The sequence below is a fragment of the Trachinotus anak genome, unplaced genomic scaffold (assembly GCF_046630095.1).
Source record: "Trachinotus anak isolate AG129_WGS33_773 ecotype Australia unplaced genomic scaffold, CSIRO_AGI_Tana_v1 ptg000012l, whole genome shotgun sequence".
Classification (NCBI taxonomy): domain Eukaryota; kingdom Metazoa; phylum Chordata; class Actinopteri; order Carangiformes; family Carangidae; genus Trachinotus; species Trachinotus anak.
Genome location: NW_027273863.1, coordinates 21,120,291 through 21,139,971, shown reverse-complemented (window position 1 = coordinate 21,139,971; position 19,681 = coordinate 21,120,291). Strand labels below are relative to the sequence as shown.

At 42.5% G+C, this 19,681-nt stretch overlaps 1 protein-coding gene across 14 annotated transcripts in view; it reads right to left on the bottom strand.

Moving 5' to 3' along the window:
- Positions 1–19,681, bottom strand: part of LOC139629805 (supervillin-like) — a 48,556-nt gene that overhangs the window by 16,998 nt on the left and 11,877 nt on the right. For 9 of the 14 annotated variants that reach the window (XM_071492667.1, XM_071492669.1, XM_071492662.1 and 6 more), the window contains exons 3-17: positions 19,550–19,641; positions 19,381–19,438; positions 19,130–19,278; positions 17,533–18,370; positions 11,834–13,180; positions 11,177–11,347; positions 10,942–10,979; positions 10,739–10,800; positions 10,351–10,487; positions 9,935–10,030; positions 7,972–8,254; positions 7,146–7,205; positions 5,321–6,050; positions 2,875–3,397; positions 1,063–1,195 (exon numbers count right to left, since the gene is read on the bottom strand). In XM_071492667.1, coding sequence (XP_071348768.1) covers positions 1,063–1,195; positions 2,875–3,397; positions 5,321–6,050; positions 7,146–7,205; positions 7,972–8,254; positions 9,935–10,030; positions 10,351–10,487; positions 10,739–10,800; positions 10,942–10,979; positions 11,177–11,347; positions 11,834–13,180; positions 17,533–18,370; positions 19,130–19,278; positions 19,381–19,388 — 4,575 coding nt within the window. In that variant the 5' untranslated portion in view covers positions 19,389–19,438; positions 19,550–19,641. The remainder of the gene's footprint in view (positions 1–1,062; positions 1,196–2,874; positions 3,398–5,320; positions 6,051–7,145; positions 7,206–7,971; positions 8,255–9,934; positions 10,031–10,350; positions 10,488–10,738; positions 10,801–10,941; positions 10,980–11,176; positions 11,348–11,833; positions 13,181–17,532; positions 18,371–19,129; positions 19,279–19,380; positions 19,439–19,549; positions 19,642–19,681) is intronic. The other 5 variants (XM_071492659.1, XM_071492660.1, XM_071492665.1 and 2 more) reach the window with 5 other exon arrangements.

Sequence of the window (19,681 nt, the reverse complement as noted above, 5' to 3'; positions counted from 1 at the left end):
GCAGGGATCTGGACGACTGGGCTCAAACAACAGATGGACTAAATGGGGAAATGAAAGGAGCACTTAACTAAAAGAGCAGAGGACAGGAGCTGGCATGGCAACCATGAAGGATGGGGGATGAAATGTGGCTCTGGTGTTTACTCTGTTCAACCATAACAGCAGACAGCATAATACTGGTCAGAAATATCTGCCTTTGCTAGGGACATGAAAATCTTATAACACAAGCCCCAGCTATGGCAAATAGTACAAGTTGAATTAGAAAGAGGAAGGAACATTTCAGTTTTTCTTTCAACCTGGGTTGTTTTGGCCCTTATTCATCCTGGTTATGTTAATAAGAGAATCACAAGCAGTAGTGCAGAGATTTAAGAAACTGTAAAACTGTGGCTTTACAACAAACATACAGCTCTTTCAATTCTTTCACTATAAGAAAAGTCCAATTTGATCATTTAGGAGAATTTGTATTGCAATCTGTGCAGATGCACTGGTTAAATTTGGTGGATGAGTCATATTCATGGGGATACAGTTTTGTGCACAGTGATGTAGAAACCAAGATACTTTATTTGGAGAGACAGGTGGTACTGCAGAGCCACACCTGTGCATCAAAAGGGGGACAGCAGCAACCCCGTCAGTAGAACCGAGACGTCCTACAGAATGTGAAGTGATGCACACAGTTAATCCCAGTCTGTGGAGTGGGCTCGAATGTCATCAAATGTAAAACCAGTGATTAAATGAGAGGGACGAACTTGGGACAGCACATTTTATTTTGTTATAAAGACAGAGTAAATACTGATGCTGTTGCTGTGAATGACGTAATCCAGGTTAAAGAAAAAATCTGAATGTTGATATTGATAATCAAGGACAAACTCTACAGAATAAGACTAACTTTATCATATACTTGTTATAAAGACCTGTTCTGTTAAGTGTTAAACACTCAAATGTGTGATGCAAAATGATGTTAATGTGAGTGAAGCGTGTGTATGACCTTGTGGTTATTGTGGAGGACGTGAACATGATTAAACGTGCCTGTTATTAACAGTGCAGTGTTAATAACTACAGACTGACCTTCTTATGGCAGGTCTGCTCTGTCTCCCATAGCTGAGTCTGCTGCTCGGTAGACGCTACTTTAACCACTTCCTGTTTCTTGTTGATCCTGTTCCTCCAGTCCTCCTCACCACTCTTCTTCAGCAGTGCCACTCTGACATAAGACAAAAATATTTCAGGCAAGCTGGAATGACCTTAAGAACAACAACAAACATGAACAGAATTTCAAACAAACTATAATCAAGAATAGGAATCATACAACAAATATGATAATAGGGTATTCAAGGTGGAGATTTATTCTTCTCCACAGCACCTATACTACAGAAAGTGTTTTTAAAACCAAATATCAGATTCTGTTATGGCCATGTAAATCTAGAGTAAACCCAGTGCATTACCAACAATGAGAGCAAACTGCGCATCAGAAACTTTTCTCTATTTAAAGACAGTTTCTTACAATGAAAATGTGTCTGCTCACAGATGAAGTTTAGCAGTGGTCAAATCTATTTTCACATTTTTTTTCTATATTATATTTTGAACTAGTGATATATGAAGAGAAAGACACAAAGTCATAATGCAAAATAAATGTCACAGTTAACTGTTAATTTTGTGCCAAAACCGTGTTGTGATGGGTCCAGACCTCTTAAATTGCTCTGCAGTGACAGGTTCGGTGACAGTAGTTGTGATCTATCTGTTAATAAAAACCCATCAGATAAAAGTGGCTGAAGTTGCTTTTGTGGCATCCTATTATCATTTTCATTATTTCTATCAAGGTCATAAGAAAAAAAAAGCTTCAAGGGTGAAAAACCAGGTCAGATTTCTGCTCTGCAGCCAGCAAATGTGACTGGTGAAAAAGGCCTCTAAGGACTGCATGAGCAGCGCTGATAACGGATGGCTGAGGGGGAAAAGAAAGTATGTCATCTTCTCCGCTGTTTGAGTGTGGACAGGGCAGAAATGAGGGCATTAGGAGGAATCTGCTAAATCTCAGAGGATTTCTCCAGTCCACACAGCTCTGTGCTGGCTGTGAGGAGAAACACAATGATGCTAAAAATGAAAATCTCTCACCTTCAAAAATGTGAAAGGGTGGAACAAACCTACATGTATATACTGCAAGGTCGGGCAGGCAGCAACTCCTGCCTGATTCTGTCAGACACTGTAAATTTATGAGGCGCTGGCTTTTGACCCAGCCAGCAGAAAATCTCTGCCGGTGTCTGATCTTTGCTGACACCTGGGTTTTCACCTTGTCTGGGGCTCTGATATGATCCTGGATTTGTGAATGGAATCAAGGTTGAACCCTGCTTGCAACATTGCCAAGCTTCAGGTTTAATGGAGCCTTTATTGGAGACCAGCCTTTATTTTTATCTTTATTTTGACATTTACCATTACCTTTCAATTACAGACCATGCTTCTGCTACTGCATTACACAGAAGGCACAGCTGAGATGGAGATTTGTCAACATTTGTCAACATGAACATTTGGTCAATTAAATAATAAGGTAGGAGAAATATAATACGCAAAGCATGTTGCAAGTTGCTAGTTGCAAGTTGCAAGTGTGTTTTAGTTAGTTAGACTTTTGTAACATGATGTTCAATGTTTTTCATCAATGGCAGCTAGTTTTATCTATGTGTAGTTGATGCCTTTATGCTTGGACAACCGTGTCAGTGCTGGTTACACAGCCTTAATAGTGTCACCATTTAACCTGACAAGTAATGTGTACATTTGTTGTAATGAGATTCCCTTCACAATCACTGTTACACTTAACTGTATGTAGTTAAAACAATTCCAAAATTAATTTTAATATAGTCTATCACATTCAAAACTTCAGCCACCACTCACCTCTCCTTGATGGACATCTGTTTGGCGGACATGCCGTCAGACAGTTGGTCTCCAGACTCTGTGGGGGACAGAAGATCTCCAGAATGGACACTGTGCCTGCTGAAGTCCTCGCTTTGGTCCAGGGTCAGGGACTGGGACTTGACCAGGGCCTGGGGGAAGGAGTGGGGTTTGGGTGGTGTCTGTGGAGGCACCTGAGGTTTGGGCTGAGGCAGGGGGGCTGTCTGTGGGTAAGGCTTAGGGAGAGGCTGGACAAATCCCTGAGGTTTGGGCTGGGTTTGAGGGGACTGGGTGAAAGGTTTCGGATATGTTGGTGGGGGCTGGGAGGGCTGGGAGTACGGCTGGGGCGTGATGAAGGATGATGGTTTGGGCTGGGTTGGAGGAGGCTGCTGTGTGAAGGGTTTAGGAAGAGTCTGAGGAGGCTGGATGACAGTTTGCTGCGGCTGGTTGCTCGACACGTGAGACACTGTCCTGGATGACACTTTAGCTATCAGTGGCCTCAGTGGTGCAGGATGATCCAGCAACTCTGAAATAAATGCATGCAGTATATAATCATGTTATTACAATGTCTGTAAGGCTGAGATTGATTTTGAATGATCAAATACTGTTTTCTGTTCATTTCTCTAAGATTTTAACAGCTCTGCTCACTCACACAGGTGTTCTCAGTTATTTTAACTGGGGTACAATGAGGTGCAGTACTGGGAGTCTGCTGAGGCCAATCTTAAACATGCTATCCCAGCCTAATAGGCACACCAAAACAGGAGAGTCAATGTCAACTGAGAACAGTGTGTACATTAGATCTGAAAAGAACATCAGCCAAACCAGCTTAGGTTAAAAAAAATGGTGTTTGTGTAACATGGGTGCAAAGGATCTTTAAAATTTACTTGCAGCAGGTTGAAACTCACTTGATATAATATGTTAGAGGCAATAGTTGGTCAGCTTTAGTTAGCTGCTAGCGTGTTCAGTGTTGGTCCCAAATTTGAGATTTCAGAGTTGGATGCAGTAGAAACCAAATTATTCTTTCCACTGCATCTGTTTAAAATTGATTATTTGTCCTCTAAGTTCAGCTTTCTGATGCAGTAGCATGTCAACACGATGCTTTTGAGAGACACGTATCTGTTCTGTAAAGTTGCAGCATCTTTTAATGCATCAACATGGATCATTTTAAATCACATTTTTTTAGGATAAAAGCTAAAATATTCAAAACCTCTGATATAATGTTGGTCATTATGGATTTTTGATTTTGGAGACATTAAACATACATGTGCACAACAACAACTGTAAACTGATCCATATTAAATTACTGAAATCCCCAGTATAACCAGTACTCATCCCTCAAACATATGCATCCACATGTGCAGTAGATTTGTGGGGAAAATGAATTAAAGCCATACAGTGTCTGCTGTGTATGCTGCTAAGGTGTGTATCTGTATTAATTACATCATGTGGATAAAAATCTGTCCATCTGTCCACATTATGGACATATTGTCTGATATTGTCTTTTGTTAAGGTCAGGGTCGGGGTCGGTGTCAGGCATGTAGTGATAAGTCCCCAAGGAATTAGTGTCTTCAGTGCAAGTCAATGCAAACTTCATGATGCTATAGTATAATAAACTGAACTTCAATTCAGATCTATCCATGCAGAAATAAATAAGAGTACAGCCTGCAGACAAGGCTTCCATTGTGTCCTTTCTGTCCTCTACCTGCTTCATATAAGTGCCAGCCAATTGTTCTGCACTCTCTCACTGAGTGCTTTCATCTCTCTGTGCACTGTTTGTGTGCATGCATGGGAAAAGACCACCCCTGGACACGTTCTGCATTAGTACATAAAAACAGGTCAAGTCCATTACACTGTAGTATGTGCACAGCTAACCCACGGGCGTAATCTGGTGCAAGGGGACCACAGCCCTTTCTAAGGCCATGACAGTGAACACACACAGTTCGATCTAAAAATCTTTGGGGTCTGTTAACTGACAAACGGCATGTCAGGAAAGGGCTTCCTCTTTCTAGACAAAGAGAGCCACGAGGCAAATGCATGGAAAAATATGCTAATTAGGTGCAGCCTCAGACGTCTCTCTCTCTCTCTCTCTCTCTCTCTCTTCTTCACACACACACTCTCTCTCTCTCTCTCTCTCTCTCTCTCTCTCTCTCTCTCTCTGCATGAGCCAAATCAAATACCCCCAGCTGGGACAAGTGTGTGTGCAGTCGGCAGAAAGCAATCATACGTGGGAGCATGCTGCATAAGACAATGAGGATAATGAGAGCAGCCCCTTCCCTAGATATTGCCTCCTCTTTTTTTGTCACTCCCTTTCTTTCTCTTCTTTTTTTTTGGTCCACTCTGTTTTCATTTCACACCCCTCTCAGCTATTCCTTTCATTTTATTATTCTTTCCCCTTTTCCCGACTCTTGTCCATCTCTTCCCTGTTTCAGTCATCACAGTAGCCTCCTACCTGAGATGCCTGCCTGGTTCCGGCCGCTGCTCCTCTCCTTCTCCTGTGTGGATGAGCTGTGAGCTGTTGCAGCCTCTCTCAAGTAGCCTCCTCTTCCTCTTCCTCCTCCCTCTGCTCTCTCTCTGCTCTCCTGGGAATCTCTGTCTGCAGCTCTCCAGCTGGGCAGAGGCTCTGACTCGCCCCTCCACAAAGAGGGCTCAGCAGAATGCTGAGGCTGGGGATGCTGCTGCCTGCCGTCCCTGTCGGGGGAGTGTGGCTTCCCCTTAATGCTGCCGCCTTGGCTCTCTTCTGTGGCTCCTCCCTGCTGTCTCCCCCTAACCTCCTCCTCTTGCTGCTCTCTCCAGCCCTCTTCCACAGCCCCCACCTGCTGTCTGTGACCAGTGGAGGAGGTGGGAGCAGGAGGAGCCCCCACTCTCTCTCGGCTCTCAGAGAGGAGAGGGGGGGAGTTGAGCTCAGGCTCAGGGTGGCCTGGGTCCCCGCTCTGGGTCATGGAGAAATACCTCAGCGCCCTCTCCTGGTGGCTGCTTGTGGTGCTGGGAGCCTGTTGTTGGGCAGGGATGTAGGGGGTGGCGGTGGACTTCCCTGGATGGAGACCGTCATCATCGCCAACACTGCTGCCGCCTGGAGTCATGGTTACCTTGGTGACAGACGCTTGGGAGGTGACTGCTGCCACCGATCGAACAAGGGATGCCGACAAGGGCTCCAGTTTGATCTCGCCTCCGTTTCTCAGCTGCAGAAACAGCAGGAGTCGTGTCAGAAAAGTCAGGATGGATTAAATCACAACAGTAGAGCCAAAGGGGGAGATATGGAGGAGCAATGGATCAAATAAGATTGAGGCATGAAAGTTATAAATTAACAGAAAAATATGTCACAGCAATCAAAACAAGTCTGGGAAAGAATTTGAGTAGTTCAGGTTTGCGCATGAAGCCGCTGCTGGATAGAAACTCTGTCCTTCACAAAATGTCAGCAAGTAGCACAGACTTTAACACAACTGAATCATGCAAACCTGCTACACAAAACAGTTGCCCTCACTAATGCCAGTTGTATCACCTTACACTCATAAGCATCTAAGCTATTCATTAATAGCCAATATTTATCATATTTATTGTTCATTTATTGCAACTGAGCTAGAAACATCAATTAAGATCACTAAATGATATTACTTACCTGTAATACAGCATCAAAGGCCAGAAAAACATAAATTAAAGTTGTAACACCATGAGCATCTATCTTGAAATGTGAACCAGCTCTCCCTCCAGCAGCTCCAGTAATTACTATATAGTGAACAGTGGTAGTTTTCTTCTCTGTTCAGTGCAACAACCAAAAGGTTTGCAATACTCCACACCACACTACTGTCAACTGATTTCTTCTTGCAGCTCAAGGTCTTGTATCGACCCTCACACATTTCTGCACACAGTCAATACCAAGCCCAGATCCATCCACATATTCATTCTCTTGGTAAGTAGTTTTTGCTAGTTTATTCAGGCTCAGAAGAGGCCTGAAAAAAGTAGCATGCACAATTTGCAGTCAATAGCCCATGCTTGTTATGCAATGAACAAGCAAAACAAACAAAGCACCCTCAACTTTAAATCAATGCCTCATTACAAAGTAGGCATCTAAAACTTCACAGTTCAACAGTCATTTCAAACTGAAAATACACACTTGACTGTATTTCCTGAACATCATCAAGCTCATCATTAAAAGCTGTTGTAAGCATCCACGGCCATACCAAGACTGGTCACTAGAGAGACCAGTTAGACCAGTCATCACCACGCTCAATCAATGAAACCAATCTCAAGCCCTGTACAGGCAGCAGGGGTCTTACATGTTCTCCCTGATAGGCCTCAAAGTCACACGCTGCAGAGGTTACAGGTGGTTCAGCTTCCTGTGTGGACACCAGTGATTGACTATGATTCACTGCTGAGAATATGGTGGAGTAATAACTGATATTGTGTGTCTTAGGACAACGTAGTTGGCTTTGAGTACAGAGAGAGTAGCTCAAGAACAAATTTTGCGCTACACTTATGTTATGCAAATACATTTTCTGCACAGAGGGCAATACATAATGTAATGTAGTGGCACATCAGGCAATGTTTCAGCCTTGTGCAGGGAAAAAGATAAACAGTATTTCTGACTTACCCTACTTGTTACTTATTCTTGACATCTACAGGCCACTGTATTAAAAGCCAAAAGAAGAATAAACTCTGTGTCCTGTGTTTATTTCCTATTATCTAGAGTCATCCAGCTGTACAAAGATCCATGTCATCCATATACAAAGCGTTGAGGGAAACTGCTACACTGCAAAACACTCACTGCACTCAGCGTAAGTGACCTGGAAGTGAGTTGTCTATAGCTGCTGGGCTTTATAAGAGGATCTTACATCGAACTAATGCTTAGATTAAAGTGTTATTGATTTCTATTGATTTATAATGGCTTTTACACATCTACTGGCTACTCTGCATGAAAAGATTGACTTAGGAATGTCACAAATTTCTGCTTCTCACTACTCTACATCTACTGACCTGACTTTCTAATACTAATCATTTCCTTTATTATAACTAATTGTTTTTGCACCATTCTTGATCTTGAGCCTAGTTTTCCCCTCAACATGTATTGCTCACATTTTATTGCAGTAAGTAAAACTTTTGTACCTGCTTCACCTCTCCTTGAGTGATGGGCTGGGTCTGAAAACGGGCATTGGCCCTGCGCTGGCGGGTGTCCCCTCGGGCCCCTTCAGTGGTCTTGCCTGTAGGCTGAGCGAGGCGGTTGAAGAGGGCCATCTTCTCAGCCAAGCTGAGGGCAGACAGGTCGGGCTCATCTGGGATAGGTGCCTGGCCATCTCCGTCTGCCCCAGCACTTTGAGCTTGAGCTGGTTTCTGGTGTTCCTGGGTCTCCTTCTCCTGCTGCTGTACGGCTGAGGAGGAGGCCTGAATGCTGAGGGTGTGACAGGGGGGGATGTCAGGGGTGTGTGATGGGTGTCAGTCTTCAAATATTCACTTTATTTAAAAGCTAATCTTTTTGACCAGGAAGTCTTAAACACAGCAATAAATGACTATTAATAGTAATAAAAGATCAATATAAGAATCCTCATCCCCATCCATGCACCCTGAAGGTTGAATTTAGAAATTTTAAGTTATCTATAATATAAAGTATGATGTATCTTAATTTTATTAGAGTATATGGTGCCTGAAATTAAATAGCAGGTTATATCTTTGGAGGATGGTCACTTTATTTCAAGAACAAAACACTAAATCCAGCTGCCCTTGATTTAATACTTTTAGATATCATATCACCTGTAATGATGAGAATCTTTATGAATGAGAATTTGATCAAAATCTTATTAAATTTCAGTTTTAAATTAGATAACTGTAACCTCTATTTAAACAAACACCTGAATTATATTTACTAAACATGCAGTCTTAAGTTATCAGAAGCTAATGTATGACTCCCCTGATTACAATTGATTGATTACAAACAATTGAACATGCCTGCAAACACCTGCCAGGTAAACTCTGATAACTGTATCCAAATACAAGCACAGCAACAGGGACATAAGTAGATCAGGGAACATATGCCAGATAATCATATAATGCACTGAGATGTTTGCAGGGGTTACGTTGATCTCCCAGCAGTGTGCTAAGTTAAACCTGGGTTGGTAAACAAACTGCAGGACACGTGAACCCAGACATGCAGGGGGCTTTAACTGGCTCAACCTCTGACCTTTCCATTAGATATGTAATCTATTCCTTAACTGACATTTGTGACCTGCACGTGGGAAACACTACAAGACGAAATGCTTGGAAACTAGGCATGGAAAGTAGTGAATAAGCTATTGTGTAAACACCAGCTTCCTTCCCCTATAAGGTGCACACAGCTAAGAAACAGCACATAGGGGGCCAGTTATAACAAGGTGAAGTGAGCTGGATGAACAGATCTGCACTGCAACCAGGAGAGGGAGATGGAGAGTAAAATGCCTCTGTGGCACATGAACATTGTTCAGAATCAGTACAAGTTAGAAATGAAGTTCCTAACAGGAAACTCCTGTCCAGTTTGGCTCAAAAAACAAACAAAACAAACTTGTGTGTTTCTGGCTAACTGCTGATACATTGCTCTCAAGTCTTCATCGGACCATATACATCATGCAATCAAAAAGTTTGCTTGTGGTAGAAAATAATATGTCATAATGTATCGATGTCATGCCAGGGATTGTTTTGTTTTTAGCTTAATTGCAAAATCTAGGGTAATAGCAATGTATCCAGCTTGTAAAATATTTTGTTTCATTAAACTCAGAGTCAAAAAAATCTCTCTCTGAGTCTTGTATCTCTTCACTTTTTTAATAACAAAGAAAAATGTACCAAACACAAAATATTAATATTTACTAAATTTCATTAAAATTCTTTCTACCCTATCCCATAGAAGTCCATCTAGTGCTTTCATAGAATTGAGATTCTGAAAATCATTGACTTAGATTCATGCAACAGAGACATTGTGTGGGTTAAGGTATAACACGACCACATATCTAACAGTGGTAAAAAGAGCATAGATATATGTCACAAGTAAGTAAACAACACCTGCAAACACATACAGATACAAAGCAGTCCAGCCCTGCTGTACCTGATGCTAGTCACACTGGTGTTGACTACAGTGGGGTTGGGGACACAAGTTACAGTTGTGTGAATTCCCACAGGTTGTGATGATGTGGCAGGATCACTTTAAAGTGGAGAAAAGGGAGTACAAATGGAAAAAAAGACAGGGAAATATAGATCATTCAAGACAGGAGAAAATACAATCACTGAAAAAGTAAGGACAGGATAAATGAACAATGACAGACTTGAAAGGAGTTGATAGAGGTGTCTGAAGATGCAGCAAAAAGATTGAAAAGGGGCAAAAAGGAATAGAAGACCAGGAAAAAAAATACAGAGAGGAAAGAAGTGAAGAAGACAGAAAAATCCAGGGGAAAAAAATGGAGCAATGGTATATTCTCAATTACATGATACAAACTACAGCTATAAGCAATATATAAGACCAACCTTGAAGCATTGACAACCTCCTTGTTGGTGACAGGTTGTGTATGTGATCGGTCCTGAACTCTTCTCAGACGTCTTTCAACAGCCGCATTTCGAGAGCGTGGTTTGGGAACACCTCCCTCTGATGTCCTCTCCAGCTCCTGGAGGAAGATGTCAGGAAAACATTAGGACTGTTCGGTACAGCTGAGGCCGTGACAGAAATACATTCAGAAACACAAAAACATCCATTTGAACATTTGTATAAAACCAATAGGCTTCTGAAATTACACAGCTACCAGTATCTGATGTTAATCTACACACAACTTCATCTTTTAATATTGAGATTATGAAATGAAAATATTATTCATCTAAAAGTATATGGTATGACTTTATTGTTTAAAAGGACTTTTACCCTGAAGAGAGACCTCTTGGCAGCCACACTCATCTTAGCTCTATCATCAAGCTTCTCTTCATCTAATGAAAAATACAGAAATTACATTACATTGTATTATTTGTATTTAAACATCTAGAAAAATATCATTGAAATGTCCTTAAATCACAAAGAATTATGTATATATGTATATATATTGCATGAACGCATTAGACTGAGTTTACCTTCGACATCCTGCAGCTGTGATGGGCTTAGACGGGACCTGCAGAAAACATGAATGCATCAAGTATCAGTATCTAGAATACATTTTTTAATTTGAGGAACCACTGGATATTATCACAATCTGAACAAATGCCAACCTAGAACCATGCTCTGCCACCTAATTCAGTGTATTGTTCATGTGAAATGAAAAGATTCTGAAGAGCTCCTGCAAAAGGCTACAGAGAGCCTCTCCTGTACCTATCCGACTCCAAACGCTCCGCAGAGGTGATGGGCTGGGTCCTAAACCTCTCCGACATGCGACTGTCTCCCGGAGTGATGTAGCGTCGAGGCCTCCGAGCACCCCTGTCTCGATCACTGCTGCTAGCTGGATCTATCTCCATTGCTGAGAGATCTACTTTAGTAGTCTCACTTTTGGAGTGGTGTGTTAATTAAGACGCATTGACGAAGACAACAAAAAGAGACAGTACAAGTAAAAAAAATATTAACGATGGTTGGTTTGATGTTGTTTCCACAGAAACTCCATTCAAATTAGAAGAACAGGGCCTCACACACTGATACTGCTCAACGCACAACCTAACTGCAACCCAACTGTGAAGAGCCATTACCCAATGTTAACATGCAGCAAGAGACAACTGCTAAAGGATAATGTGCAAGAACTGACTTGCACAAGTAAGTTAAGCTAAAAAATAAAAAACAAAATTGCAGACACTACACTAAACATGATAATGGTAGATATCACAACAATACACCTTGACAAATTTCATGCCACAGAAATATGTTCTATCAGCATTATTTTCTTGTATTTTTATTGGATTATTTGTTTGCAGCAGCTCGCTAATGCAGAGTTAGACAGTAATTAGCAATGCCACACAGAGCCCATGCCATTGGACCTACAACTCAGGTTTTCGATTGGCATTCTCCAGATAAGAGTGTCGCAGCTGTGCTACTGACACCCTGGTGTCCAGGGTGCCCATCTCGCCGTTAGCCATCCCTGAAGCTGGAATGACCCTGGATTTCTCTCTGCTGGCTGCTGCCCTCTCCATACGGTACATGGCAGAATGCTGGCTTACACCTATATCTGACATTGAGCGGATACGTGTTTTGGGTTTGGGTCCTCCACTCATCTCCATGCTTCTGTGTTTGGCCTGTGGCAAGGAAGAGCCCTTCTGGAGGTAGATAGCCGAGTCAATCCTCTGGTGCCCTGATAGCTCCTGCTGCTGCTTCTGCGGCTCAAACTCTTCATCTAGTTGGGGATCTTCTTGTTTTCTCTGGAAGTCTTGATGCCGACTTGGAGGCTCAAACTCCTGCTGTCTTTGAGGGTGCTGTTGCCTTTGAGGCTCTTGTGGCTGTCTTGAGTGGTCATACTGATGCTGCCTTTGAGGATCTTGCTGCTGAATTTGAGCACTATGTTGTCTCTTTCTGGGTTCATACTGCTGTTGCTTTGGGGGTTCTTGATGCTGAATTTGGGGCTCTTGATGGTACACAGGCTCTGAGGATTGATGCTGCCCGGGCTGCTGGAGTACAGACAAGTGGGAAGACTGCATAGATCTAAATACTCTCTCCTCTTGGCTGTCATGGCTGGAGAGATGCTCTCTTCCCCTTTCTCGGATCCTTTCAACATTTCTTTCCCTTCCCCTCTCCCTCCCTCTCTCTCTTGGTCTCTCCCATTCCCAGTCTTCCTCACCTCGACTCGCCCTCCTCTGTTCTGGGCTGTAGCTTTGCCAGTCCATATCTTCATGTCGGCCCCTATGAATGTCATCCACACTCCTTTCCCTTCTACGGATCTCTGAGGGTAACACAGCTTTCCTGCTCTTCAGCAGGCCCTCTGTATGGGGCTCTTCCTTCAGGGCCTGCCTGGCCTCTAATCTTGCCTCCTTGTGGGCAGCATAGATTTGGTCAGCACTCACTCTCCTTCGTGGTTGTACCTCAGGAGGTCCAGGAAGTTTGGCAGTGGCCACTGGGGCAGGCATGGCCAAATAGGGCTGAGAGTCCACTACTGGGCCAGAGTGTTGGTACTCGGGGGTAGAGGAAGGGTAGGCTGTTTGGCCATGGGTAGGATGGTGGCCTGGGCTGGGCTGAATCTGGTGGACAGTCCTTTGTTGGGTGGGTTCTGAGTGTGGTGCTGTATACTGAGGAGTGTTCCCCTGAGTACGATGTCTGTTAGCCCGGTGACTGTCAGGACTCCAGTCAGGGGGCCTCTGGACGGTTTCATCCCTTGACAATCGTTCCCTTACTCGAATTCTTGGGGAAAGGAATGGATAAGGGTCACTGAGATTCCAGGTAAATTTAAAAGCTATGGTACTCTCCAAACTCAAAACTCAACTCAAAAAATAGATGATCTAAAAATCATATACCAAGCTTTATTTTTCCATGGGACACAAAGACTAGTAAATGATTAAATACACCAACCACAATTTCACTATCCAACTAAATAATTTGAGTGGAGTTGTTTATCTTAATAATAATTGGCTAGTTGCCTAGGTGGTTGGTAGGTCTGGTAACTCAGACAGTTTAAATGTAAAACTATTTGACTGATTTTAATTTCAAATGGCCTCAAGTTAATTCCCACTAAAAACTTATATCATAAATCTCATCTACGAAGAGTGCTCTAAACGCAAATTGTGAAAGTCTCATGCCATAAGGTTTATGGCATGAGACTTTCACGGGACCAACTTAAACCCCTAAATCCCACACAGGATTACAACAAGGTCTACAAGGTATACAAGGTATACAAGGCAGCAAGCCCTGGTTTTAAATTTTAGTCTTAGTTCAAACAACACACTCTCTCTCTCTGTTTCTCTCTCTCTCTCTCTGTCTCTCTCTCCTTCTCACTCTCTCTGATGTCTCCGTGCCAAAAAAGTAAGCCAAACTATTTTCATCTACAACTTCTGACCTGTGGTTGCTCTAATCTCATTGTAGCCCACTAAGCCAGACATAATTGATGGGCCTCTGCTTTATCTGACATGTCATGAAGGACTTAAACAGTGCTCTTGCTACATGAGTGCACACTAATACTAGCTAGTATAGGCAGCTGATAAGATCACAAAGTCAGTGGCTGAAACAGACATTTATACCAGCTAAAAAGTGATCGGAATATCCTCATTTGAGATACATAGACATAGACTTTAAAAGCAAAAGGATTACAGAAAGATTGTGATGGATTTCCTTTCTTTGGAAAAACTATATTACTTAAGTTCTGCAAATGGAGCATGTAAGAGCCACCGTTGTTTATATGTACCAATAAAACCAATGAAGCTTTGCTAACACTCTCTAAAAAGATTTCTCTGCCTAACTTATCTGTGCCTCACTGAATTTCACCTGTCCATATAGCTCAAAGTTGGGCCATGAGCCTTCATCCTTTCATAGGCTATCAGCAAGCCAACTATTCTATGCATCTGGGCCACTGTCTGGTCCAGAAATATATGTACAACCAAGGACCTAAAACTTAAATGGCCAATCTTCCAGGACTATGCTGTCAAACAGATATTTTGGCTAATCTATTTCTCTCTAAAAATCCTTTCAGAACAAAATCACAAGGTGATTAAAAACCATACAAGCTCTCAAGGGAGGATGTGTGCCTTATGCAACAAAATTTTCAAAGTCACTGACAGGGTGCAAGACTCAGATGTAATTTCATAGGGGTTAACAGGCCAGAATCTCAGGAGGGGGCATGTGAGTGCAGCCTTCACTGACAAGTGCTGGGTCAGTGCGTCTGCAACTGACTGGGTCAGGGTCTGAAGCTGACTAATGTTGTCACACCATCAGCTCTGGTTCACTAACACCACTCTCCTGCTGATCAAACTCAGGCCACACACAGTCACTAATTTAACAAGAATGTAGGTGCAGGGGGTGGTATTGTACTGATGACAAAATGGCCAGTTATACAGAGTTCTGGGTAAGTCAGTGTGATCTGACTTATGTGACAGAAGTAGAGCTGCATCATGAAGTGGGTCAGGTACCTCTGTTTTCCTGTCTTTTAGGGAAAAAGTAATGACTTTGTTTTCTATTTTATCCTAGTTGAGATGGGAAAAAAATCTGTAACATTTAGGCATTAATATCAATTGGCCTGGTGTGGTGGTGACATGGCCACATAGTGTTGAATGTCATCAGCATAGCTGTAGAAAGATGCCAAGGTAACATATGCAAATTAAACAGTATTGGTCCTAAAACTCATCCTTGATGCATCCCATAGGCAATATCATAGTGCTTGGAGGAGTTGTCTATTGAATTCTCTCCTGCTTAGGTAAGCGGTCAAAACAGTTCTAGATGGGCCAGCATTTTCACTTTAATCTATTTTAAAAGAATATGGTGGTCCACAGTATCAAGGGCAGCACTAAAACTGAAGGTTTGTTGGTGTCAAGATTTACTCTGACGTCATTCAGTACTTTTTGCAGAGCTGTCTCTGTGCTGTAATTTGTCCTAAAACCTGATTTCTTCCTGTCTGTTGAAAAACAGAGAAAATGAGGGTTCATGTTGGGTAAATCTTACGATAAATAAATGTTAAATTCAAATCATGAGACTAAGTTAGAGATGAAAGTTTGTCAGTTGAAAAATGAAAATCTATAAAACCCCAAACAACTGTTTAGTGGAGGACTATGACAACAATTAATAGTTAGTTATTACTTTTCCAAGTGTTCCCATCAAAATTATGACAGGGTATTTTCAGGTTTGACAATTTTCAAGGTTTTGTAAGACCAAGAATGTTGTATTTAGGATATTTCTAACCCCTTTAATTGTTTTTAGACATATGAATACCCTATGAAAAAGAGCTGAGAGCAAGAAAAAAAATGTTCAGCCTGGTTTTCAGATAAAATGCCTGGGTGCTGCCAGCTAACAACACATGTACCCGGTGGACGGTGGGTATTTGATAGGTCTTCACACTGATGGCATCCTGAGTGGACAGTACCTTGAAGGCAAGCTGAAGACTGTCTGAGTGTCACTCTCTGAGTCTGTGTTGAGAGACCAGTCGCTCTTTGACAGTGCAGCCAGGCTACAGGATGATGTGGTGACAGTGTCAAACCCTGAGGGAAACTTCTGATCATTCTTTCAAGGATCAAATCAAACTGAGTTACACTGATCAGCTGAACCATAGTCAGGATTATTTTCAGATGGTGAGCAGGGTAAATACAGTATCGTTTAGAGGGTCTATTTAAAATTGGCTGTGTTGAGGGGTGTCATGGTAAATAACTAAGTATTCTTAATTGCTGCAGATTTATTTTTGGTAATGTCACTTCTTAATGTTCATAAATATGAACAGCATTATTTATAGGCTTTAGCTCATAGTCCAGTTAGTCACTTATCTCTGCCTCAATGTCATCAAGTTAAATTCCTCTTCAGAAGAAAGTGACATAAGCACTTAGCTAATGAACCAAGCTGCTGTTAAAACAGGGTTATCTCTCGGGACGAGCAGGAAATCATATCCCCTCCAAACACCTACCCTGCAGTTTTCCCTGTCGCCCTACAGCATTTCCCTGATGAGCTCCCCAGATCACCTCTCCATGTGAAACTGGAGCAGGGCAAGCATGACAGAGCTAAACCCACAGTCTAGAAAGATCCACACACTGGCATAGTGGTAAAAAGCAGCAGGTGGACTGGCGACCTGAGCCAGCTCAAACTGCACCAATTGATGATATTTGGTATGCTAAAATATCATATCTTGGTTTCAAATCACTTTTTCATGTTCACATTTTTATATATACCACTGTGGTTGAATTTTCTACATGACGCAGTTATGTTTAATAAATAACTTTGTGTCACTACCTTTATAGCAACAAAAAAAGATAACCCTGTGTAGCGTGTTCCTGCAGGAAGCTAGTAGCAGCAATTGGATCAGTGGGACAACTGGGATTCATGTGGGTTAAATTCTCTAGGACTAAATGTTCTCTTAAAATACAATGAAGACACAACATCAGATTCTTCATGGAAAGGTCACTTCATATTCTATGGGCCGCATTACAGAGCAAACAGAACTACCCAGAAAGGAACTTAATGACCTCTGATAATGACGTTATGTTACATTTAGACTGTCCTATTAAAAAAAAAAGCTACTGTTATAACTATGACTATTATAGTATTACATCAGCAGTTGCACAAAGTGAAGCTAAAACAGAAATAAAGAAACACATACTATATACTATAACACTATATTATTGTGATAAAGACATGAGGGGACAGAAACTTTTCACAGACCACATTTATGGGGTTGTGTTGTGTTATTTCAAGCATTTCATTCCTTTGACATGAAAAAAGTCACAACAAACTGCAAGAACCAAGATACAAACTGAGTATTTGCTTTCTCGATTCTAGCACCATGTCAGACACTTGAAATTTGCTAGATTTGATTTACCAGACACAATTCTGAAAACCAGGTATGCAAATTTGAATGTTTTGTAAAATTTTAGCTGTGCCATGGAAGGTTTACCTTCTGAATCATAAGCATTCATCCAATGTCACAACACCATTTAGGTTAATGTGGTTTGTCAAGTTGAATTTCTGTAAAGGATTTTGTTCTCTTTTACATACAAAAGTTTGTGACCTTATGATGTGACATGATGTGTTTCATGAATGTTATGACCTAGTTTTTATAAACTCACCCCTGTCTGTTGAGGATGCTCTGGGCCTGCTGCTCTATGAATAAATCCCCAGGTGAGATCCCGTAGCGAGTGGAGGGCAGGGAGGCCCGGCGGGCAGTGCGAGGAGAGTTGGGCACCGCTGCGATGCTGTAGTCCCTGGTGGAGGCGGGGCTTGGCTCCTGGTGGGCAGCATCTTGGTGGTGTTGGGGGCTTTGTTGTTGCTGGGGCTGGGGAGGATGCTGCTCCTGGGTTCTGGTTCTTGAAGTGGCCGAGCGCTCTTGAGTCCCTCCACGCCGGTAGTTCTCCATGTTCATCACTCTTTCCTGCTCCGAAAATCTGCTCGGCCTTTCTTGTGTAGGTGGAGGAACCTGGTTTGTGTGGGCAGGGCCTGATGTGTTAACAGGTGTAGGATCTGGGTGAGTCCTCATGTAAACCCTGCCCACTCCAGAGCGGTATGGTACCCTGGGCTCCTGTCCTGGTTCCTCTGCTTCATGTCTGTCTTTGTCTCGCCTGGCAGTCATCTGTCGACCAGAGGTCTCAGGGTCTCGGCGGGACCGGTAGCGCGGTGTATAATCAATGTCCGCCTCCTGATCCAGGAGGATGCCATAACGCTCTGACAGCTGGCGGCGACGTTCTGCTTTGTAGCGGGCAATGCGTTCAGCCTTGGAACTGAGGCTGGTGGGGTCTGAGGGGCCAGATGTGGGTGTAGAGGAGGTTGATAGCGTTACTGGGTCGACATACACCAACACTGGGTCTGGACGGCTGCTGCTGCCAACTCCACCTTTGACCTGGGGGGATCTGTCTGGAGATGACACCTGCTTCTGGGGTGCCTCCAAATCTTCTCGACTGTAGCGCCTCACTGTGATTAATAATGCAAATACTTAATACTTACTGACAATATTCCTTGAAAACCAAGAATTGTGTCACATTCATGTCACATAGGAGTTACGGTAATTACCAGTTTCTCTCTTGTAAATACTGTTCACATCAATCTCCATTAACAATTACCACTGGAAAATGTACTTTTACAGCCTTATTAGTAAATACTAATAATACTAATGTGCCTCAAAAGGTAAACAAACATGGATGGCTAAACTCTCGCTACCTTTGATCCCATATGACACAAATGTGGCATTATTCTACCAAAATGCATCACAGAAATTTATTTCAATGAGTGAATTCACATTTTGCAAAATCAGAATTCACTGTCACAGTCATTAAACCTACAGTAGAGACGCCCAGTACAACCACAGACATCAAGAGTTGGCCACTGAGCAGCTCCACTGGAGGAACGAGGGGCAACCGGTCGAGGCAGACGGCCGCCCACCCCGAGCCCGGTTCTGTTGGAGGTTTCTTCCTGTTAAAAGGGAGTTTTTCCTCCCCCCTGTTGCCAAGTGCTGCTCTTTGTAGGAACTGTTGGGTTTTTTTCTATAACAAAGTAAGGTCTCGGCCTTACCCTGTAAAGTGCATTGAGATAATGTATATTATGATTTGGCGCTATACAAATAAAACTGAATCGAATTGAACTTAAGTTCTCAAAAATATGTTGAGATAAGAGTGAAAAACTCCACTAAAGATAGCATCATATATTTTTTGCAGTGCATCATGCCATGCTTACCCATCACACAAGGCTCACAGGGGTCTGAGGCACGGGTATACCGCGGTGGATCCTCCTCTAGCATTCTGTTGGCTACCAAACCACCAGGCACCAGGGCAGGAGGAACATCACTTTCAATCCCCTCCAGGCGCCGGGCTATCCTCTCCTTCCTGTCGGAGACAGAAGGCAGAGGGTAAAGGTTAGCACCTATTAAGTTTGTCTTTATGAAGCTATTCAGATATGTTTATGTGAAAATTCTTTCCTAAAAATACCTGTTCATCCCCAAATCCTTGGTGACACCTCCCTCAAAGTATTTCTTCAACTCTGAAACTGATTGTTTGATCAGAAAAGATCAAGTTAGTGTCACAAAAAATGTCAAAAGTACCAGATTATTTGTGAGATTATTTTGAGTTATTATGTATGGTTAGAACGAATGCTTACCCTTGGGAAGAGCGACCAGAAGTTTGGCATCTGTATCTGAAACACTCTTGACCAAGGTGGTCTTGTCACCCAGGGAGAAGTCACTCTGAAAACTGAATGAGAAGGCAGAGTCAGAAACCTGCTATATACATG